The sequence below is a fragment of the Acomys russatus genome, chromosome 14 (genome assembly GCF_903995435.1).
Source record: "Acomys russatus chromosome 14, mAcoRus1.1, whole genome shotgun sequence".
Classification (NCBI taxonomy): Eukaryota; Metazoa; Chordata; class Mammalia; order Rodentia; family Muridae; genus Acomys; species Acomys russatus.
The window spans coordinates 55,405,213-55,427,556 of record NC_067150.1 but is presented as its reverse complement, the minus strand read 5'-3'; the positions used below and the strand labels follow the sequence as shown (position 1 = coordinate 55,427,556).

The following is a 22,344-nucleotide window of genomic DNA, read 5'->3' as shown; positions in this document are numbered from 1 at the left end:
CCATGTCCAGCTTTCTTTTTAGTCTTAACAGTAGTCAAACTGTATCTTGCTAATAGAGGTACCCAAAATAACAGACGTTGAAATCTTTTCTTTTTCCTTTTGGTCTGTAGAGTCGGGCTTTCTCTGTGCAGTTCTGGCTGTCCTGGAACTGGCTATGTAGACTAGGCTAGCTTCGAACTCAAAGATCTGCTCGCCTCTGCCTCCCAAAAGCTGGAGTATCCTGCTCCAGATTTTGAAATTTTGACAGTTGGTGATAACTGACTCCTTCTGGTGAGTCACGTGGCCAAGTCTGAATTCTCCAAGAGTAGGCATCTACTATCTACTGCCTTTGCCGTTTGCAAGCCAGGGACTGCCTGTGATGGGGGGGTGTGATCGACAGAGCACTGACCTTCCCTTCCCCAAACCACCCTGTGTTAATTCTCTAATTTCCTGTTTTTTCTTCTTCACAGATGTTAAGCCTTCCAACATTCTAGTGAACTCACGTGGGGAGATCAAACTCTGTGATTTTGGGGTCAGCGGACAGCTGATTGACTCCATGGCCAACTCCTTCGTGGGCACGAGGTCCTACATGTCGGTATGAACTGACGTGCCCTTTCTCCGTTGTCTCTGCAGGCTTTACTCTAAGCATCAGCAGAACATTTTATAGACCATGGAGCCACAGGCTTGCGCTGCATGGTGATGGATGGGGATTGAGAAGTGAGGGATAAGGCACCAGGGGGCGTCTGGGAGAGCAAGTGTGCTCCTTTCACAAACGTTCATAAGCAACTGGGGTCTCAGGCACTAGAAGAGGTTGTGCTGTCCTAGTTCCAGAGTCTGGCTTCTATTTGGAAGGGACTGAAAATCGACCAGACATCTTGTCTGATTGTCAAACCCTTAAACCCAAGAGACTCAGACGTGGCCATGCCCCTCCTGGCCTGCTGCTGGTTCCCAGCCTTTCATCCTAAGTGGCCCTGTTGGAAAGTCTGGACTGTTTCCTCCATTCTTCTCCCTTCCTCCCTGTTAGTGCATGTCTCTGGATCATTTACCTGCCTTCCGTCCAGCCTTTGCTTAGAGTCTGCACTAGTGCAGCCAATACCCTCTTGACAGTCTTCCCTCCTGAGCCCAAGTTTGTTGGCTCCCACTGTCACCTGAGTGCTACATGAAGCTGTCCCCATGCCCATGGTCGCATTGTCATGGAGTCTTTTCCTTTCCTGTACCATAAAGCTTCAGCCCAGGTGTCTTTACTAAGGCCTGGCGGGGGTCTGGCACATTGGGGATGTTAGGAATGGCTGGGGAGTGGGTGATATGGGTTTGACTGAATGAAAGGGTCTTTGGATAGCTAATTTCTAAGTCTAGCAGGGAAAGTCTGTGGGGAGTGTTTCTGAGGCAGTGCACAAGAGGATGAGAGTAAGGGTAGCAAGGGAGAAGTGCAGGCCCAAATAGTAAGGAAAGACCTGAGGCCCAGTGTGTTTCACACATAGCCAAGAGCTGTCACATCCTTGAGTGTCTATGCCTGCAGTTGTACTATCAGAGAGATGATGGCTCCTATGTAGGAGCTGAGAACAGCTAGAGCGAGGAGGCCAGCACCCTTCCTTACTCCTTATGTAGACGTTATGTCCATCTCCCCATTGCGCCCTGCTGGTCCCCACCCCCACTGTGGCACTAGCTACTGTCAGTAGCACAATACGCTTACCCCACAGCTACAGGGAAGTTCTGCTCTTTGCATTCTGACTGCTTCTTCTCTAGATGAGGAAGCTATAGCTGAGCAGCTTGCACCTTGAGCCACTCAGTTGCTAACTCTCAAGTTCTGACTCAATTAGGCCTTGGGACTTAGTGATCCATGGCTTAGTGGTTGGGTTTTTGTGGTTATATGGTCAGTTTCAAAGTAGTCCAGTGTTAGAGTTGGTAGAAAATCCCATGGAAGAAGCTAGTTGGGTATCTAAATAAATGCACTATGATAAGAGTGAAGTTTTTTGTTTCTTTTTTTTGGGGGGGGGGTGTGGTCCTTGAAATACATGTCTGCTTGACCTGGAGCTCAGTGTGGAGACGGACTCTATGCTGCTTCTTCCCGGTGCCCCCACCATGGTCAGCACATGCTTGTGTAGTGCTCACCACACCGAAGGTTTTCATTTCATATGGTTCCTGCGGTGACACTAGTACAATGGACATGGTGTTGTCATCATTGTTACCAGTTAGCAGCAGGGTTTTTGTGTATAAACATTCCCATTTTATATAGAGAGAACCTGGAGTTCAGCATCCCATAGTGTATAGTCTCCTCATAAGCCCCTCATGTGGGTTTGAGACAGGGTGCCTGCATGTATAGGACAGCAGCCAGACTAGACAAAGCAGGAACCACAAGCAGTGAGGACCTGACTCTGCGGATGCTGCCAACTGAGGCGGAGTCCAGGGAAAATGGAGCAGTAAGGAGAGGTCAGAGGTAGAGGCAACATCCAAGAAGCTAAAGGAGCTCTCAGCTGTGACATGTGTCAGGGTTAGGGGTGCTCTCAGCTGTGACATGTGTCAGGGTAAGGGGTGCTGGAAGGTAGAAGCCCCAGAGCAGGCCTGGGGCCTGGCTAGAGCAAGCGGTATGACCATCTGTCTCCTCCATAGCCCGAGAGACTCCAGGGGACTCACTACTCCGTGCAGTCAGACATCTGGAGCATGGGGCTCTCTCTGGTGGAGATGGCAGTTGGGAGATACCCTATCCCTCCTCCTGATGCCAAGGAGCTGGAGCTGCTGTTTGGATGCCACGTGGAGGGAGACGCAGCCGAAACACCACCCAGGCCAAGGACTCCTGGGAGGCCCCTCAGCTGTGAGTGGCTTGCTGTCGCCAGTGAGGACTGTGGGGATCCCTTACTGTTGCAGTTTTCTGGGTGTCAGGCTGGGTCTTGGGGTAATAGCAAGGGTCCTTGGTTAGGTGTAGAAAACTATTGTTCTTGCTAAAGATGCCCACTGTTTGTTGAATAATTACTGTGATCTAGGTGCTGTGCTTAGTACTTACCAATATTAGTTTTCTTTTTAATAATGTGGATTTCTTTTTAAAATTATGATAAGGTTCACATACCATAAAATCTGTATGCTTAGATATAGTTAAGCAGTTTGTAGTTCTTTATTGTACAGCCACCACCACCACCTCTTTCTAGAACATTTTCCTACCCCCAGATCATCTTCCCCATCACCAGTTACTCCCACTTTCCCGCTAGCCCATCCCTTGGCAACCACTGATCTACTTACTTCCTGTCTCCATGGTTCTGCCTAACGTGTTCTAATTTTGAAAGCAGTCTGCTCGTGAGCACTGCTATAATTGCCACTTTAGAGATGAAGAAACTGAGGCACAGAGCACTTTTCCTTGCCAAGGCCTCATAGACTCGTAAGGGGCTGGTCTGACTGCTAAGCATCAGTTTTGCAGCATACGTGCTTCTGAGTGGTATACACTGAGATACCCGGCACTAGGGGAGTGCTCGCATACAACCTTTTCAGTTTTGTTTATTTTGGGGGAGTTGTTTTGTTTTTTGAAAAATTTTTGAGGCACCATGTAACTTTAAAATTTTTTTGTGTGTGGCATCATGTTAACTCTGAGTGACTGAAACTTGCTATGTAGACCAGCCTGGCCTCAACTCCCAGAAATCACCCTCTGTCTTTGCCGCATGAGTGCTGGAATTAAATACTTGTGCCACTATATCTGGCCAGCCTTTTCATTTTTATGTGACTTCCTACCTGGCCAGGAGATTTGGTCTTTATCCTGATGGTACCATGTGGCTAAATGTGTGCAGGAAGGGAGAAGCACCAGGGGTGATAACCAACTATTGGAGGGGTTGGCTTGTGATCTTGGGATTGGAAAGGAAAAAATTCCATGCTCAGAAGGAATTAAAACAAGTTCTGGGCCTGAGAGTGTGGCTTGGTGGCAGAATTGCCTAGCACTTTGGAGGCTGTGGGCTCTACCTATACAGTGCATACAAGCCAAGCTGAAGTATATAGCCCTGTGCCTATTTAGCTATGTCATTGGCTGCTCTGTAATTGAAGGATGGGAAGATTCCCTTGTCACTTGATTCCCTTTCCAAAGCTCTATACTCTGACTCAGTGGTCAACCGATTTGCTGAGGTCACACATGTAGGATGCTGCTGAGCCCAGACTCATAGCCGTGTCTTCTGGATCCCTCCATGTTTAGGCCTTGTCCAAAGTAGCTTTTTATGGTCCATGACCCATGCTTAACCCTTTGACTCATATTGACAAGTAGCCTTTTGTCTTACCTCAAATGTTTTCTTTGCTTTATTAATCGGCAGCATATGGAATGGACAGCCGACCTCCTATGGCAATTTTTGAATTGTTGGATTACATAGTCAATGAGGTAAGTGCTGCCAGGTTTCCTTGACCTTGGGTGTATTTACTCAAGAAAGTAAGTAGTTTGGGTGTCAAGATGGCTTAGTGGTTAAGCAGAGTAGCTAGCTGTTCTTGCAGAGAAACTGGGTTCAGTTCCCAGAACCCACATGACAGCTCACACCCATCTGTAACTCTACGTCCAAGGAGTCTGATACCCTCCTCTGTGGGCACTGCACGCATGCGTGTTGTGCACAGACACACATTCAGGCAAAACAAACAAACAAAAGCACAAAATAAAATAGGGGCAAAACCCGAGGAAAAACAACAACAAAAAATAGTAGTTGTGAGTGTTGGGGCAGGCCTGTGATCCCAATACTCAGATTGAGACAGGAGAGTCCAAGGCAGGCCTTGGCCTGTAAGATCTCTGTCTCAGAGGGGAGGTGGGAGGGAAAGCCATGGCTCATTTGAGTTACTCACGTGGTGTGGGTCCCCAGGGTGCCTGTGCTTTGCTCTTGGAATTGTTGGCTCAGAGTCCCTTCTTCTCTCCCAACATCAGGAGCCTCCCATTCCCCCACTGTTTGCCTGTCTTCATTTATTAGGCTGCCCAGTGCATTTACAACGTTCTGAGCACAGGAAGTGTGAGAAGTGGGATGGACTGAAAATGATGGTTAGATGGGGTGGAGGGAGGTGGGCTAGTGGATGCAGAACTGCAACATATAGGTTTGGGTTCTTATTTTAACTGCCTTTTAAAGCTGTGACTATAGAAAGAGATGTGAAATATGCATTATTAATTCTGTGAAAGAAGGACATTACTTCTCGGGGAAGTGATTCAAGCCTGTAGTCTGAGCACCTGGGAGGCCAAGGGAGGATGTCATGAGTTTTAGGCTTGCCTGAATTATGGAATGACACATTGTCTCAAAGAAAGTGGGGGGAGGGTGAGAAAAATATTTTAATGTATATGCCTATGTAGGTGATTATATTTTTTTAAATCTTGTTACTCTCGGCTGACTTTAACATAAAAAGTCATACCACTTGTGAAACCTATTTATAAGTAAGTGTACATTAAGAAAACAGGTAACTTGCTCCAAAGGTTTGCTTAGGAGTAGGCTGGGGCAGGACAGGCATGTGATAGGAGCCAGTGGGCCAGCACTCTGGCCTGCAGCAGGAGCAGCCTTGGCAGTTGATGAGAAGGGATGAGTGCTGGCATGTTTCAGAGGCAGCACCAAGCTCTTTGATTTCTAGAACTCATAGCATATCTTGTTTCCTTCTCTGAAAACAGATCCTTACAGGCACAAAAAGTCCCATTTTCTGTTACAAATGTGTTTACTTCTCTACCATGTGCAGAGCAGGGCATTGGCAACAAGGGGCAAGGCATCCGTGCAGGCTTGAGGGGTCCTTCAGTGCAGGCTGGGCCATCCTCCTCTGCCTGTTGGAGCCCATGTGCCTCTGGACCGGTTAGGGGGGTGCCTAGACACCTGTGTAGCTCTGCACACTGCTTTCCCCACTAGTGCTCACATTCTGCTCTCACTGTTCAAGCCAGCTGAGGTGGGCCAAACTGCCTTGTCCTCTTCACTTTAGGTAAGGAAACTGAGGCTCTAGGATGGGCAATAACTCACATCTTTCCCCAGCCCAAGAGCCTTTGCAAGCATCCAGTCCTTTCTTGCCTTGCCCCCTCAGCAAAATAATGGCCTTTTTATTTTTTTATTTTTTTATTTTTTGAGTCAGGGTTTCTCTTTGTAGCCTTGGCTGTCCTGGACTCACTTTGTAGACCAGGCCTGCCTCTGCCTCCCGAATGCTGGGATTAAAGGCATGCACCACCACCATACATTGGCCTCTTGAATATTCCACACAATTGTCTCTACAGCTAGATCAGTTTGCAGGATGGAGCTTGTCTTGGGCCACTGTTCTACAATCTGGGTTGTAGCTGACCTTAAATTGACAAGTCAATTCAGGATTGAGAGGGCTTGCTGGGATTTTTAATAGGGGGCTTGTATTTTGTTGTTGCTGCAGTGCTGGGGGAGAGGGGGGTCAAACCCATGCCTCATGCATGCTATACAAGCTCACTACTACTGAACTGAGCCACTGTGTAGAACCAGCGTTTGATTTTTAGAAGGGTCTCATGTAGCCTGGACTATCTCAAATGCATCAGCACCCCCAAGTGGTGGGACTGCAAGCAGGTACCACCCAGCTTTTTTTGTTTGGTTTTGTCTGAGGCCTGACTGGAACTCACTATGTAGACCAGGCTGGCCTAAAATCAAGAGATCCACCTGCCTCTGCCTCTGGGATGCTTGCTGATATTTAATTACAGCGACATCTTACGTATATCTCAAGTACTGCTCCTCCCAAGAAAGCTGCACATAGCTGCTGGCAGAGGTCACGAGAACTGACAGATATCCTAGAGCTGCCAGTTACTGTTTATTAGCCTTTGTAAGGGCTCAGAAGGGGGTTGTTTTGTGGCTTCTGGGGGTACTGTCTGGTCTGAGTAGTGCCTCCGAGTCTGTGTATCCCTGGAGCTTCTGCTGTTAGTGACTGCTGGTGGCACTTCCGGGCCAGCCACCACTCTTATTATACACAATCCTATTCTGGATTCTACATTTGAGTGTCTAAACTGAGACGTACTAGAGCTAATAGCTCAGCCTTATTCCATAGGAGAGTGAGCAGGCTAAGGAGAACAGGATTTGTTCCGTCACCAGAGTGGTAGAATACTCAAAGTGGTCCCAACTAAGTGAGCTAGGAGGAGCTGGACTTCCTAAGGCCACTTTCCTGGAACTGATGGGGGCAGCAGTGGCCATAGGCATTCGTGTGATGGGGAGGTGACTGGAGCAGAAGTCGAGTGTCTCATGTGCTGCTGTGTTTACAGCCTCCCCCAAAACTGCCCAGTGGAGTATTCAGTCTGGAATTTCAGGATTTTGTGAATAAATGGTAAGTTTGTTTCTGAGAAGACTCCCCCCCCCCCTTACCCCTTTCCCGCTTTGATTAACCCTGGCTCTTGCCATACCACTTGGAGTGCTGGGACTCAGGACTGTCTGATCCTGGGCGCTGCTCTCACTTGAACTGCAGGAATCATCCCGATAGTTTCTGGCCTTGATTTAATTGAGCAAGACTTTTATATGCTTAGGTATATGATGCTGGGGGATGGGCAAGGCTCAGGCACTGGCTCCTCGGCCTTCAGTGTCAGGGGCAGGCATGCAAACAGAAGCGGTGTGGCTGACTTTACTTATTTTCTTTTCAGCTTAATAAAGAACCCTGCAGAGAGAGCAGATCTGAAACAGCTCATGGTGAGTCTCACAGAGCCAGTTTATTTATCTGACGGAGCCACTGTTCTGCCCTAGTCCTCTCACCCGAGTCAGGGTTGGGGCTGCACAAAGCCTGTGACTTGCAGGGGACCTGGGATGGGGGGAGGGGCGGCACTGCCCACAGTCTTCCTGAGGACAGCCCCCGACCCCATCCCCAGTTCTGACTTGTTCACCTCACATTTCCAGCATCCTGAGTTAATCTCCATCTGGTTCTTGCTTGATGGCAATGGCACAGCAATGTGACACTCAATGCTCTGTGTACCCTTGAATGCCGTGTCCCTTCTTACAAGACAGTGAATTGCTCAGACACAAATTTCCCAGGGCCTCACGGCTGCCTGTGGCAGGGAGGTGGGGAGTGGGGTCTTTGGGCTGCAGCTGGCCTACTTGCTGCTCCGGCTGAGCACTAGAGGCATCTTCCCAGTGGTACTTTTCCTCTCAGGTTTTCAACAGTATTTCCTGCACACAGGTTCACGCTTTCATCAAGAGATCTGATGCTGAGGAGGTGGACTTTGCAGGTTGGCTCTGCTCCACTATTGGGCTTAACCAGCCCAGCACACCAACCCATGCCGCCGGCATCTGAGCCTTTGGGAAGCAGCAAAGAGGAATCCTCTGCCCAGTGGCATGCCATGTTGCTTTCAAGCCTCTCTCATGCTTGTCTCTGTTCAGACGTGCATCCCATCTGTGACAAAGGATGAAGAACACAGCATGTGCCAAATAGTACTTGTGTCATTTTTAATATCACTGTCGTATCACTATGGTTACTCCCCTGAGTGGATTGGCTTTGTGCTTGGGGCTATTTGTGTGTTGGTCAAACACATGCCAAGCTGAACAACAGTGAAACCCTGGTGACCTGGGTGATCATTCTTACTGATGTTTGCACCGCTGTTCATGTTCTGTGACTAACTGGCTGCCTGAATTGTCAGGATTCTCGGACCCTTGGTACTTCACTCTTGCTGGTGACCCCTCAATCTGAGGAGAGGGAGCCTTGTAAGACACCCCACAGGCAGTGCATGGGAAGCATGCTTTACTGCTGCTGAAATGAGCATCAGAACGTGCACATCACGGCATTCTTATTTTTTGCTTTTGGTATAAAACTCAGCAATTCCCATTAAAAAAAAAAAAAACAACAACAAAAAAACTAACCAGAGCCCATCACTGCCATGATAGCTGGGGCTTCAGTCTGTCTGCTGTGGTGATTTTTCAACTTCTGGCTGTATTTCTGTATTTATTTTAAATATACAGTGTGGGGTACTCAGTGGTGTATGTCTCTTAAATTTGGATTAGTGTTTCTAAATTGGTGGTTATTTTGATCGTCACAAATGGATTAAGGCTTCAGTATGTGTCAGAGTTCTGTCTTTCCTCCAATCCAAGCACCAATGCTATTTGTAAACGTGTCTAGTGCCTACAAATTGTATGAAAGCCCTTTTAACCATTTTAATCCAGATGTTTATCAAATCTAATCTCTTATTCTAATAAAAATACTATCAAGTTAAAATAAAAAGGATACAAAAGGTATTTCTGCTTTTGTGGCAGGCCTTTCTGTTTCTCTAGACTGTGGTTTAGACAGGTTTAGCCACCCCAGACTCATTATTTGAATGCTTGACCCATAAAGAGTGGCACTATTGGGGGCTGGACAGATGGCTCAGCAGTTAAGAGCACTGACTACTCTTCCAAGGGACCCGGATTCAATTCCCAGCACCCACATGGCAACTCACAACTGTCTATAACTCCAAGATCTGATACCCTCACAGACATACATACAGGCAAAACACCAATGCACATACAATAAAAGAAAATAAATTAAAAAAAAGAGTGGCCCTGTTAGGAGATGTAGCCTCGCTGGAAGTTCGTCACTGTGTAGGTGGGCTTTGAGGTCTATGCTCAAAAAACACTCAAGTGTTGCAGTCTCCTCCTGCTGCCTTGGGATCCGGATGCAGAACTCTCAGCTCCTTCTCCAGCACCTTGTCTGCCTGCACACTGCCATGCTTCCTGCCATGATGATAATGGACTAAACCTCTGAAACTGTAAGTCAGCAGCCCCTATTAAATATTTTCTTTTTCTTTTTAAAAAAGATTTATTATGTGTACAGTGTCCTGTCTGCACGCCCGAAGAGGGCACCAGATCTCAAAGATGGCTGTGAGCCACCATGTGGTTGCTGGGAATTGAACTCAGGACCTTTGGAAGGACAGACAGTGCTCTTAACCTCTGAGCCACCTCTCCAGCCCTAAATACTTCATTTAATTCATTTAACAGTTGCCATGGTCATGGTGTCTCTTCACAGCAATGAAAATGAGGCAGCAGTGATTTAGCCAGGCACTGAGGTAGGGAAGTGAAGACAAGAACACGGCTGAAGGCATAAATATTACACTGAGCGCTTCTGTTGCTGATAGGAACACCCTGACCAAAAGCCAGGAGGAAGGGGCTTGTAGCCAGCCCATCGTCCAGGGAACTCATGGCGGAAGCCTGGAGGCTATGGAGGAACTCTGCTTACTGGTCATCCTTGCTGATCCTTTCTTACAGCGCCCAGCGGTGACACAGCCCACAGTGAGCTGGGCCCTCCCACATCAATCAATGCAGCACAGGCTTGCCCACAGGCCAGCTCTTCTGCTGAGCTGACCTAAGAACTAGCTGCACATGCCGGGCACTGCATACCCAGCTTTAGTACCAACTCTTAGGAGGCAGGAACAGGTGGGTCTCGGTGAGTTTGAGGCTGACCTGGTCTATATAATGAGTTCCAGGACAGCCAGGGCTGCATAGAGAAACCGTGCCTCAAAAGAAAGAAAAGAGCTGGATGTGGCCCTTAATCCCAGCACTATGGAGGCAGAGGCAGGTGGATCGCTGTGAGTTCGAGGCCAGCCTGATGTACAGAGTGAATCCAGGACAGCCAAGGCTACACAGAGAAACCCTGTCTCCAAAAAACAAAAAGAAAATAAAGTTAGGTGGTGGTGGTAAACACCTTTATTCCCAGTTCAAGGCCAGCCTGGACTATATAGAGAAACCCCGTCTTGAAAAACAAAAAAACAAAGCAAAACTAAGCAGTGCATGCACACTGATAGCTCTGGGCAGTGGTTGAGCTGGTCTCCTGCAACTCCAGTTTTGGGCCAACTCTTCTTGTGCAGAGAGAGCAGTAACTCCTACCACCTTCTCAGGGCCTGTGACCGAGCAGTCTCTCTACACAAGAGAAAACTGTAGGTGGGCGTCTTAGGGTTTCTATTGCTGTGATAAAATACCAAAGCCACTCTGGGAGGAAAGGGCTTACATACCCTGAGTCATAGTCTACTGAAGGAAACCAAGGCAGGTATTCAGACTGGGTGGGAACCCGGAAGAAGCTGATTTAGAGGCTCCGTAGGAAGGCTGCTTACCTGCTTATTCTGTCTCCTTTAATTATAGCGCCCAGGACTACCGGCCCAAGGGCTGGGTCCTCCAATCTCAGTAAGAAAATGCCCTATAGGAGTGCCCAAAGCTTGATATTTATTTATTTAAAATTTTCCAAGACAGGGTTTCTTTTGTAGTCCTGGCGGTCCTGGACTTGATTTGTAGACCAGGCTGGCTTTGGCCTTGAACTCAGAGACGCGCCTACCTCCCCGCCTGAGTGCTGGGATTAAAAGGCATGCGTAACTACACCCAGCCCAAAGCCCCATCTTGAAGAGGCAATTTCCTCTGTCATAGCTTGTGTCAAGTTGACAGATAACCAGCCAGCACAGTGGGCTTGGGAACCTGCCTGGGCAAAATCATGAGCTAGCTCTCACATGTCGCAAGGCCTGCCATGCTCACAAGAGGTCCTTGCTGGTATAAGAGCCTTCATCCAGGCCTGGTCAGTCAGCTGTACTATTCAGAGAAATGGTTTCCCGTCAGTGCTTAGAGTTAACTACACCTTCAAAGGGAGGAGAGATAACTCCCAGTGCTGGCTTTGTCATGGCCTATGAGGTAGCTGTAAAACACAAGAAGTGAGTCCCAGAAATACTCTCACTCTTAAGAGTTCTGTTGTGCAATTGTGAGGCATGGAGTTTGGGTACCAGCAACCACATTAGAAACTAGGTACCTCACACACATTTGCTACTCCAGCTCTGAGGGATTCAGCTTTGTACACACAGTACTTTACTTATACATGTATGCATACACGCAAGCAACATGTATCTTAAAAACAAAAACAGAACAGTCATGTGCAGGTGACATGGTTCTGTGAGTAAGGTAACAATACTTACTGCCAAGCTTAACAACCTAAGTTCAACCCTTGGGACTCACATGGTAGAAGAACCAACTATCAATAATTGTCCTGTGGTCGCCATATGCACACTGTGATACACATGTACACTACATGCACAAGCAAAATAAAAAGGAAATATAAACCGTGGTGACCAGAATGTTAGCTACCCTTGAGGCTGTCTCATCAATATAGCTTGATTTCTTCTTTGGGAGAATATCTTACACAAAACCATTTTAATAATTTTTTGAAACAGGGTCTCTATGTAGTCTCGGCTATCCCAGAACTTGCTGTGGAGACAACTACCCTTGCCTGACATCTGCCTTTGCCTCCCCTGTCTCCTCTCATATGACTACCCCTGGCAATAACTGAAGTTACTTCAACTTGTAGCGTTTGCCCTTTTCAGGGGGGGTGGTGGGGAAGATGGAACTGAGTGACTATTTTATGTCACTTAGCATTTGGTTTGGGCTATAGTCCAGGTTGGCCTTGCAGTGGATGACAATCACTCGTGCTAGAGCATCCCAAAACCTGGGATTACGGGTGTGTATATATGCCAACGCTAGCCAAACTCCTTATTTCTTACTGTAACATTTAGATAAGGATCAGATGTTATCTACAGTTGACCTTGAACTGATTCATCTATCTGAGCAGCTTGCTGTACACTAGCACTACTCTCAACCTTTTCCCCGAGTGCTGGGATTACAGGCGTGCCCAGCAGCACTGTAGTTTTCAGATAGGGTCTCTCAGGGAACCCAGAGCTCACTGTTTTGGCTGGTCTGTTGGCCTTCCTATCGCCATTGTGGGGTTATAGGCATGTGACACTGTACCCAGCTTCTTACACAGGTCCTTCATATTTGTATGTATATACTTTACCAATGGAGCCACTCCCATTCACAAGTATAAACCCTCTTTCACATAGGCTTTAGGGCCCAAGGCAAGAGGACATCTTTGAAGAGATGAAATGCCCGAGACTTAGAAGTTTAGTTTGTAAAACTAACCCTAGCTCTTGTCCCCTTTTACGAATCAGATTCTTCCTCCTCCTCTTCTTCCTCCTCTTCCTCCATAGGGCTCCTTGTGCTCAGCTTCAGTGTGGTTTGATTGATTGATGCTTCATTGTCTACATGCACTGACATCTGTGGGAAATAAGAGCATTAGGATTAGTGGGAAGGAGCGGAGCCTTAAAGCAGCAAATTCTTTAAAATCAAATCTCATTTGTGGGGTTGCCAGTACTTGTTGCAAGCCAGGCAATGGTGGTGCACACGTTTACTTCCAGCACTGAGGAGGCAGAGGCGGTGGATCTCTGAGTTTGAGGCCAGCCTCGGCTACAGAGCAAGTCACAAAACAGCCAGGGCTACACAGAGAAACCCTGTCTTCAAAAAACAAAACAAAGAGTACTTTCTGAAAGGCCTAAGTTTGAGTCCTCACATTCATGCTGAACAGCTTACAAGTCCCAAATCTAAGGTATCTGCCATGGGTACCAGCACCCACCCACCCGAACATGCACAAGTCTATAAATACAAAATTTTTGTTGTTTTGTTTTGTCAAGACTGGGTTTCTGTGTGTAGCCTTGGCTGTCCTGGAACTCTGCTCTGTATTTAAAAAAATGCAATTGTATGTTCATCACATTTTTATGACTGAGAGAAAAGAGCACTTTCCTGTTTCCTATTTCTCCCATTATTGAAAAGGAGCAAGAATAAATGTTTCATACTTACTAAAATGTTAACTGACCTTCAAAGTTCTTTTTAAAACCATCAACAAAATTACTGTGGGGCTGGGTATGGTGGCGCCCACCTTTAATACCAGCACTTGGGAGGTAGAGGCAGGCTGATCTCTGTGAGTTCAAGGCCAGCCTGGTCTGCAAAGTGAGTTCCAGGACAGCCAGGGATATAAGAGAAACTCTGGGGAAAACAAAGAAACAAAATAAATACATGGCCTTTGCCTGCTTGTGTGTCTGTGTGAGGGTATTAGGAAAAAAAACATGGTTTACCACATAACTTTCAAAATATGGTGTATTGGCTTTGCTGAGGGCACTTGGTAAGAGTAAGTAGGGTCACATATGCAACTCATCCTTTAGCCCCTGTTTTGTACTTGAACCACATACACAGAGCAGCAAGAGCCATGTTTCTAAATAGGATGTAAGGGTACAAGCCTGTATTCCTAGGCTGAGAGGCCTGGCAGAAGGCTGGCCTGGGTACATAAGACTCTGCTTCAAAACAAAACCCACCAACTCTACTACAACATCTGAGTAACTGTAAAGAGTGGAGTAATCTGAGAAGTGGGCAGGCTGGGTACACTGGTGCACACTAGGAGCGTAGAAGCTGCCTAAGTTTGACAACTATTAAAAGACAGGCTATTGGGTCTGGGTGTGGTGGCGAATGCCTTTAATCCCAGCACTCTGGAGGCAGAGGCCAGCCTGGTCTACAAAGTGAGTCTAGGACAGCCAAGACTACACAGAGAAATCCTGTCTCAAACAACAACAACAACAAAAGACAAGCTAGTATTGCCTGAAGATTAATGTAGATAAGCTATCTGTTGAACTATAAATTATGAGGGGCTGGAGATACAGTTCACTGGTTGCTTGCCATGTATGAGGTTCCAGGTTCAATGCACAGTAAATTGTCCCCATGTTCTCCAAACATTTGATTAGCACTTCCCAGGATCCTTTGGACTTGGTAATAATTTGCCACACCGCATTTGCCTGCCCAAGCAAGGGCACAATGGGAGTCCACACTATCTGGAACCTACACTTGACTAAACTTACATCACATAACTGTTGAGGTGCAGGCTGAGAAGACGGCGTCTCAGTCCCTCTTTGAGAACTTATCATTGACTGGAGAGCCATTTCTTCAACCTGGGAGAGAAGAGTGGAGGACATTTTACTGAGTATTCTGCTGGGTTAGCAAAGCGGGGGGATTCCACTGGATGCTTTTGGCCTGAGATGGAACGGCTTGTACTGCTCTAAAAGGGCAGGAGGAACTTTACCTCCTTTTTAAAAACTGCCCCCTGCCAGACAAGCTTGCACCATGTCATTCTGGCTGTCCTCAACCAGGCTGTCCTTGAATTTACAGATATCTGCTAGCCTCTGCCTCCCAAGTGCTGGGATTACAGGTGTGCGCCACTACACCCAGTTTAGCAATGTAGCTGGGTGTAAAACTGCACGCCTGCAATCCCTACACTGGAGGAGACAAAAGGATCACAAGTTTGAAGACAGCCTGGGTTACATAGGGAGGTCATCTCTGTCTGAGACAGACACACACAGCACAAAGCCAGGTGTCAGCTGGCTCCACAAGACACAGATTGATGCCTTAAGCTTGAGCTTGTCTATTCATCAATGAGGAAGAGAAGGCAGAAAAATCAATATGCACTTGTTTCCTGGCGGGTCAAGGTATCTGCGTCTGGAAGGTCATCTTCAATACACGATCATTAGGTCCTTGTAGAGGAAAACTGCTTACCACTTTCCACATCCCCCGTATACAAATTCTGAAATCCTCATGTCACTTATATTAAAGATCCTGCCTACTGAGTGCTGAGCAGGGACTACCATGGTCATTTCACAGGGGCCAAATTACCCCTAGGTCTAGGAAGTGATGAAGGTGGATCTAAATCTGCTCCCAGAAGCGCTACTGCGAACTCTTGGGGACAACTTCTCCCCCAGACCTCATTCTACGATTCTCTTTTAGCTTTGCAACACTAAAGCCTTTTTCAGTGCATATAAATACTAGTAACCAGCAGCTGAGGCGTAAACCGGCGGGCCGGGGCCGGGGCCGGGTGGAGGTGGGCTTAGGGACCGGAGCGGTGGGGAGCAAGCTGGTCACAAGGGGCTAGGGCTGGAGGCCAGCGCAGTCACCTTGAGGCGGTTCAGTTGGTCGTGCAGGGCTGCCTTTAGACGCAGCAGAGTCTCCTCCTCCTTGCGGAGCTCTTGCAGGCGGCTGAGCATGGTATTCCACCTTGTTAGAGCTCTGCCTTCTTCCTGGCGCCGGGTGATGACGCTACTTCCGACCGCCGGAAGCAGCCTTGGGCTCCAGGTTTATTCTCTTCCTGCTGCGTGCTGTGGGCCAGTAGCAACCAGGAGCTTAAAAGAACACAATGAAATCCTAAAGAGCGTCGCCAGTAACCACCAGGAGCTTAACACAATGAAATCCCAAGGAGCGCCGAGACTTTTCAGTCCAATTGCCAATTCCTTACAGTAAAATTCGTTTCACATGCCTCAGAAGTGGCTTTATTTTTAGGAATACTAATTTCTAGTACTAAACTTTAGTGAGACATGAACCCTACTAAGCTTAAGGAACTCCCATAGTCCAGGACAGAAAGCTATTGTTTTTAATCCGAGTTTACCTGCCTGCTAGCAGCTTTGACCAAATACCATGATGGCAACAGGAAATGAAGCTAATTCTAGGACGATCAGCTTGACATTTCTATTTACAGCATAGGAGGCAACACCCGTCACCGCTGAACAAGTAGCCAAGATAATACTCCAAAGCTACCATTTCATTGCTTTTCATCCACCTGACAGGCCTGGGGAGTTCCTTGTAGTACCATGCCCTCTAGCGGCTACTAGCATAATGCTCACAGAATCTGGACGCTTTCCTGATTTTCCTCGTTAATTTCAAGTATTTAGTTTGGGAACAGTCTCAAATTCACTTTATACCAGAGTATGTTGGACAAATTACAGCCTAGAGAATGAAAACTTTTTGAGACAGGGTTTCTGTGTAGCTTATACTTTGTAGACCAGGCTGGCCCTGAACAGCTGTGTGCCTCCCAGAGTGCTGGTTAGATAGGTGTGTGCCATGAGACTTGGCTTGAAATTTTATTTTCAGGACAGAGATTCTGTGTAGCCCTAGCTGTCTTGGACTTTGTAGACCAGGTTGGCCCCAAAGTCAAGAATGCCTCTGCTGTGATTAAAGGCGTGTGCCACCACTACCTGACAAAAACTTTACTTTTAATAAAGTCCTTGTTCTCCAATGATTCCCAGAGCCCTGTATTTCCTCATCATGCCACATATCCCTGGTTAGTGTTTGGAGCTGCAGGGCATACAGGACAGGACAGCCAAGGCTACACAGAGAAACCCTGTCCCAACAACAAAGTCTTGGAAGCATCATCCATAATTAAGATCCACACAAAGATTCACTGTATCTTTGATTAGGTTTTTATTCAAATAGGCTTGTCTCTATTTGCTTTATGGAATGAAACAAATGTTGATAGTTTATGCAGCAGGCTTTTTCTCTTCTGTGGTAGCTTTCTTCTCAGCTGCTGGTTTCTTGGCCGGGGCCGCCTTCTTTGCTGCGGGCTTCTTCAGCTTCTTCCCTATCGGCTTCTTCTCCTTCTTGTCTCCTGCAGCCTGCTTATCTGCAGCCCCCTTCTCAGATGCGGCTGCCAGTGCCGCAGCTTCCAGTTTCTTCACTCGGAGTTTGTGCTGAGGGTAAAAAAAAAAAAAGGGAAAGTAAGAATCAAATCCTCAACTGGGTTTAGTGGCATACATCCTCAATTCCAGCACTTTGGGAGGGATAAGCAGTTGCAGCCGGGTCTATGCAGTGAGTTCTAGGACAGCCAGGGCTAAAGGCTGTGTGTCAGGGTGAGGGGGAAAAAAAAAGGCTGGCACAGCTTGATAGGAAACCCTGGCTTACGTTTCTGGCCTGGCGAAGGATGGTATTCCTGCGCATAGTCTTTGCATAAGGGTTCAGCTTCAACATGATTCTCAGGTTCTTCAGTGGATTCTTCTTCAAGACTCTACGCTGAATCTTCTTGCTGTAAAGAGGTGGCATTTTGTCAGTCAGCAGGTATGCCTTAAAGTCAAAGGAGGCTGCAGTGGCAGCTACACTGCAAGCTCTGAAACTTTACCGTGGTGCTCGGAGGGCTCTTTGGATCTCTGGGCTTTTCAAGATTCTGCTAAGATCTGTGTTCATCATCTTGTGCATGGGAAGGCTGGGGGGAAAAAAAAAACACCCACTAAGTCCAAATTCTGACCATGTAAATCATAGAAACTAATTTAAGTAAGTTGACTCTCCAGGTACAAACTTAAATTTTTCATGATCATGGGCCAGAGACACAAAATTACCCCTCCAAACAATGGGAAATATAAATCAAGTCTGAACATAAACTCGCACACTCCACCCATCTGTAAGGAATATGGGAAACTCACTTATAGTTACTCTTGAGGGAAGCAGCCTTACGCCATGTCCCATACAACTCATCCAACTTGCGGAAAGCACTCTCAGTCCAAATGCAGAAACGCCCCACATGCCCACCAGGAGCAAGTTTCAGAATGTTGAGCTTGCTCACGTTAAGCAGAGTAATACCTGAAACGGGAGAACAATCAGAAAGGCCGCACTCACCCGACAGTGAAACACAAACTCCATGGCTTACTAAGTTATGCGGGCACTTGATGAAACTCACTCATCTAGGAATCAGAACTTCCATAAGATCATGTTACGTCAGAAACACGGACCATGAAGTGGAATCTCATCATAACCACAGCTGAGTGAGCTCACACATAATAGGCAGTTAAAACATGTATAAGAACTAATTACCAGGGATGTTCCTGAAAGCCTTGATGATACCATTATCTTCATTATAGATGATGCAGGGCCCCCTGCGCTGGATTCGGCGTCGGTTTCTCATTTTGCCCTTGCCAGCTCTCATTCTCTGAGAGGCATAGACCTATAGAGTGAGCAGCTTTAGTATTCTGACCAACGCATACCATTTCATGGGTCAGATCCCAGTTACTAAATGGCTTGCTCAGTAATAATTTACGTCAGCCTTCTGATTCAGCTTACTGACAGCAGGCAACTGTCACTGAAAACAGAGTAAGACGCAAATTACAACATCATTGCAAGCAAAATTTACACCATACCAAGCCCCTTCTGTAAGAAAAAATTGATAACAAAGGCTCCTCCAGGTTGTCCTCTGACATGTGTACAAACGAATAAAGTGACATCACAGAGCACATGAACACATCTATCTTTTTTTCTAGTTTTTGGAGACAGGGTTCCTCTGTATAAACTGGCTGTCCAGGAATCCCTGTAGATCAGGCTGGCCTTGAACTTACAGAGACAGGCCTGCTTCCGCTTGGATTAAAGGCGTGCACTGCCACGCCCAGCTGAATCACTATTTTGTAAATGCCAGAAACCACACTACACTGTAATAAGAGATAGGTTACCTACAGAGATCTTGGTTAAACATAACTACTATCCCTGTCTGTGGACTTTTTAAAGTACATTTCCATAATCGGTATCTAATAACAAGTCGCATCACTCACCTTTTAACCATCCATTTGGATACAAAATCTGACTGTATGATCATCAGACTATATGCACGCATGTTGAACCTACCTTTTTGATGTCATTCCAAGCTTTAAGTTTCTTAAGAAGCTGAACAGCTTCCTTGGTCTTCTTGTAATCTTCAACCTTATCTTCAACCACCAAAGGCAGCTCAGGAACTTCCTCAATGCGATGACCTAACAAAACCAACATAACATCAAAGCCTCAACTTTTTGTTACGCTTTCTTGAGACACTGTCCTGGAACTAAGAGATCCTCTTTCGACTGGAGGCAGAGGCAGGAGTTCTAGACCAGCCTGGTCTACAAATAGTCCAGGACAGCCAAGGCTTCACAGAGAAAAGTTGGAGGCGGGGAAGGATTTCTACCTCCACTGTCTGGCTATCTCAATTCTTTATACACTCCCCCCTAAACAACGTGGCACGTAACCTGCCAAATCAGAATTTCCACTAATATCATGTGTTTCAGAAACACGGACCAATTAAGTGGAATCTCATCATGTTGACAGTTAAAACATGGCACAAATTTGCTAGGAGCTACAAAGGCTTACTAGACTGAAGCAAGGAGAGCTGATTTTAGCATGCAGAGAGAGACAGAACTCATAGAAGCAATCCACAGAATTTCAGGTGCAAGATAAAATTAAATGTCCTGTATCAAAGCGTCACAAACCTTTAGACATTACCAAAGCTGGCAAGGCTGAGGCAGCCAGAGCAGAACAGATGGCGTATCGTTTTTGGGTTGTGTTCACTCTGCGGTGCCAACGACGCCAGGTTTTGGTTGGCGCGAACATGCGGCCTCCACGACACATCTGTTTTCTTTGTCAAGAACAAACTTTTTCAAATTTGTAGAATTAACAAGGTTCTGACTTGCTCAGTAACAATGTTCGTCAACCTTCTGAACCAGCTTACTGACAGCAGGCAACTGTCGCCATGAACAGAGTAAGACGCAAATTACGACATCACTGCAAGTACCCCCCCACAAAGCATCTCCAGAGTGTTGTCTAGAGAGCTGTTATCATTAAGTACTAATAAAGCAAGCCTAAGCCTGGCTGCTTAAGTGCAAAGAATGCCGAGTAATAAGAGGATACGTTTCCAAAGGCACCCTGGCCAGAACGGTGGGTCCCACCACCTCGAACTCTGGGAATTCGAGCCACAGCTCTGCCAGTTCCCCAAGACTCAGCACTGGTCTGATGACCTAAAATTAAGAGAAAAGTTTTAGGTACGAAGCCATTTTAACTCATGACTTTACGCATGATAAAAGCAGTATCAGAATAGCCAAGGCAAATCACACAGTTCAGAAACACGGACCAATGGCATTTCATCCCGCACTGCAAAGGAGTCCTCAGACCACCGACCGACCATAACCCTAAGTCCATACCTGCTAGCTCACTGACTGCATATGGCTGTCTGTTGTTCTTTCTCAAGTTGGTGTGAACAAAGTTAACAATATCCGGCCGAATAGGAGCTTTGAACACAGCTGGCAATGTGACATTCTTGCCAGACGATTCCCCCTTTTCAGAGTACACCGATATGAGGGGACGGGCACAAGCCTTGGAGGGAAGAAAAAGTGAACTAAGACATAAAGCAAGTATCATCTCTTGCATTTGATATCTAGATGTTAAAGCACACATTATTATTATTGTTGTTATTATTTTGGTTTTTGGAGACAGGGTTTCTCTGTGTAGCCTTGGCTGTCCTGGACTCGCTTTGTAGACCAGGCTGGCCTCGAACTCACGGCGATCCACCTGCCTCTGCCTCCAGAGTGCTGTGATTAAAGGCGTGTGCCACCACGCCCAGCCTAAAGCACTCATTTTAAGGCCTGCAGATATAAGACTACTTGGGAAGAACTGGGGAGCAGGGAGGCAGGTGCTAATGGGGCGTGTGCGTGAAGCACCATATGAAGCACACAAAATTCCCTAACAGAACTGCAATATCACGTAGTAAGAAGGAATAGTCACTTGTGAAAATAAAAAGGGTATTTACACCTACAACTTGGAGGCAAACTCTTACCAACAATTAAACATGAAGAGCTAGATATCTGCACGTAGACAATATCTAAAGTCCAATGTAAAAGACAATCCACAGGCTAAAACTATATACCCGCCTAGCATGTATGGGAGGAGTTCAGGTCAGTTAAGAATCTCAGCATTCAGGAGGCAGAGGCAGGCGGATCGCCGTGAGTTCGAGGCCAGCCTGGTCTACAAAGCGAGTCCAGGACAGCCAAGACTACACAAAGAAACCCTGTTTCGAAAAGCTAAAAAAGAACCTCCGCATTCTAGAAATAGGAGTCCAAGGTATGGCTTACAGGAGACCCCGCACTCACCAAAGCACAAGGTTTTCTATCGTTTCAATAGTTTCCCAGTCAAAGACCCACAACCTGATGATTCCACGCCTAGGACCAACTCTTCTATCGTCCTTCGCTAAACTGAGCACCTAACAAGCCAATATAAAGATGAACTAATACACTACCTGCTACTGTGTTAAGTGGCTTTTTAAGCAATTAAGTCCTTGCTTTTCTAGAAAGGTTTCAAAGGGGCAGAGACAATCTTTTTGAAACGTAAAAATGCTGACTTCCCTCCGTCCTTTTCCATGGTGATGGATAGATACACAAATTCACCGGACAAGCACATGACGCGACAAGGACCATGCCTCCCCACCCCACGTCGGACGATCCCCAACCCCTACAAGTCTTCGGCACCGGCTCGGTTTCCACAAGCCTTGTTTCCCTAGAATTAAGGAGAGCAAGGATCACGAAGTCCCTGCCATCCACCCTGCAATGTTGCCCACGTTGCTTCTAAGATGGCTGCCGCAGCGCCCAAAACCCAGCTCCAGGTCAAAAAAGGTGCTAGGTCCCCTTCTCATCGCCTCCTCTCCTGGAGATCCCATGTCCTTAACCCTTCATCCTCCCCAATAGGTCCCAGAAAGGAGAAGAAAGTCCAGTGACGAAGACCTCCACTCACCATGACGGGAAGAGGAGAAGGCCACGCTCCTCTCAACCCGGCGGCTCCCACAGGAAAAGGAAAGACTTATCACTCCCACTTTATATATATCCTTCCACTGGTCCTCGGCATGCTGCCTCACATCAAAACCAATTCGGAGGCCCTGGTATTTATTAACTACACTGAAAAATTTCAGAAAAACATGTTATTACGTTACGTGTGTTAAAAGTCTGTTTCTACTCTTTTTTAAAGCTAAAAAGAGTGATTAGAAATGAGGGACTCCTTTTCGCGGAATAATTCGTACTCGATGCCAACTCTCGCGAGATGAGTTCCT

General features: G+C 46.8%; 3 protein-coding genes and 4 non-coding genes across 9 annotated transcripts in view; 1 reads left to right on the top strand and 6 right to left on the bottom strand.

Annotated features, from left to right (window-relative positions):
* Map2k1 (mitogen-activated protein kinase kinase 1) overlaps positions 1–8,689 on the top strand; it is a 73,012-nt gene extending 64,323 nt beyond the window's left edge. For both annotated transcript variants that reach the window (XM_051156641.1, XM_051156642.1), the window contains 6 exons: positions 450–574; positions 2,590–2,791; positions 4,263–4,327; positions 7,160–7,221; positions 7,532–7,577; positions 8,062–8,689. In XM_051156641.1, coding sequence (XP_051012598.1) covers positions 450–574; positions 2,590–2,791; positions 4,263–4,327; positions 7,160–7,221; positions 7,532–7,577; positions 8,062–8,175 — 614 coding nt within the window. In that variant the 3' untranslated portion in view covers positions 8,176–8,689. The remainder of the gene's footprint in view (positions 1–449; positions 575–2,589; positions 2,792–4,262; positions 4,328–7,159; positions 7,222–7,531; positions 7,578–8,061) is intronic.
* Positions 8,690–12,482: 3,793 nt separating this feature from the next.
* Positions 12,483–15,976, bottom strand: Snapc5 (small nuclear RNA activating complex polypeptide 5). Of its 2 annotated transcripts, XM_051156639.1 has the most exons (3): positions 15,647–15,799; positions 14,561–14,650; positions 12,483–12,932 (listed from the first exon to the last, which is right to left on the bottom strand). In XM_051156639.1, exons 1-3 carry the CDS (start codon positions 15,734–15,736, stop codon positions 12,816–12,818), a joined length of 297 nt encoding a protein of 98 aa, XP_051012596.1. In that variant the 5' UTR covers positions 15,737–15,799; the 3' UTR covers positions 12,483–12,815. The 2 variants fall into 2 exon arrangements, with proteins under 2 accessions (XP_051012596.1, XP_051012597.1); XM_051156640.1 differs by lacking the exon at positions 14,561–14,650 and having other exon boundaries at positions 15,647–15,976.
* A 950-nt stretch (positions 15,977–16,926) lies between these two features.
* On the bottom strand, positions 16,927–22,161 carry Rpl4 (ribosomal protein L4). Its single transcript, XM_051156638.1, has 10 exons — positions 22,032–22,161; positions 20,450–20,621; positions 20,160–20,266; positions 19,742–19,880; positions 19,128–19,252; positions 18,327–18,456; positions 17,939–18,095; positions 17,638–17,721; positions 17,424–17,544; positions 16,927–17,212 (listed from the first exon to the last, which is right to left on the bottom strand). Exons 1-10 carry the CDS (start codon positions 22,032–22,034, stop codon positions 17,003–17,005), a joined length of 1,248 nt encoding a protein of 415 aa, XP_051012595.1. The 5' UTR covers positions 22,035–22,161; the 3' UTR covers positions 16,927–17,002.
* On the bottom strand, positions 18,200–18,270 carry LOC127198875 (small nucleolar RNA SNORD18). The gene has a single exon (XR_007831905.1). It is a non-coding gene; the product is annotated as a small nucleolar RNA SNORD18 (small nucleolar RNA).
* Positions 18,532–18,630, bottom strand: LOC127198784 (small nucleolar RNA SNORD16). Its single transcript, XR_007831834.1, has one exon. It is a non-coding gene; the product is annotated as a small nucleolar RNA SNORD16 (small nucleolar RNA).
* On the bottom strand, positions 19,506–19,577 carry LOC127198874 (small nucleolar RNA SNORD18). Its single transcript, XR_007831904.1, has one exon. It is a non-coding gene; the product is annotated as a small nucleolar RNA SNORD18 (small nucleolar RNA).
* On the bottom strand, positions 19,940–20,038 carry LOC127198785 (small nucleolar RNA SNORD16). The gene has a single exon (XR_007831835.1). It is a non-coding gene; the product is annotated as a small nucleolar RNA SNORD16 (small nucleolar RNA).
* Positions 22,162–22,344: the final 183 nt, after the last annotated feature.

Excerpts from the sequence above, each read along its gene's own strand:
- Snapc5 (XM_051156639.1), bottom strand. The coding sequence starts at position 15,736 with ATGCTCAGCCGCCTGCAAGAGCTCCGCAAGGAGGAGGAGACTCTGCTG. Across the intron at positions 14,651-15,646 it reads ACCAACTGAACCGCCTCAAG|GTTGAAGAAATGGCTCTCCA; the intron begins GTGACTGCGCTG and ends CTTCTCTCCCAG. Across the intron at positions 12,933-14,560 it reads CACCTCAACAGTTATGTGAT|ATGTCAGTGCATGTAGACAA; the intron begins GTAAGTTTAGTC and ends TATTTCCCACAG.
- Rpl4 (XM_051156638.1), bottom strand. Across the intron at positions 19,881-20,159 it reads GCCAGGGTGCCTTTGGAAAC|ATGTGTCGTGGAGGCCGCAT; the intron begins GTATCCTCTTAT and ends CAAAGAAAACAG. Across the intron at positions 19,253-19,741 it reads AGCTTTGGTAATGTCTAAAG|GTCATCGCATTGAGGAAGTT; the intron begins GTTTGTGACGCT and ends TGGTTTTGTTAG.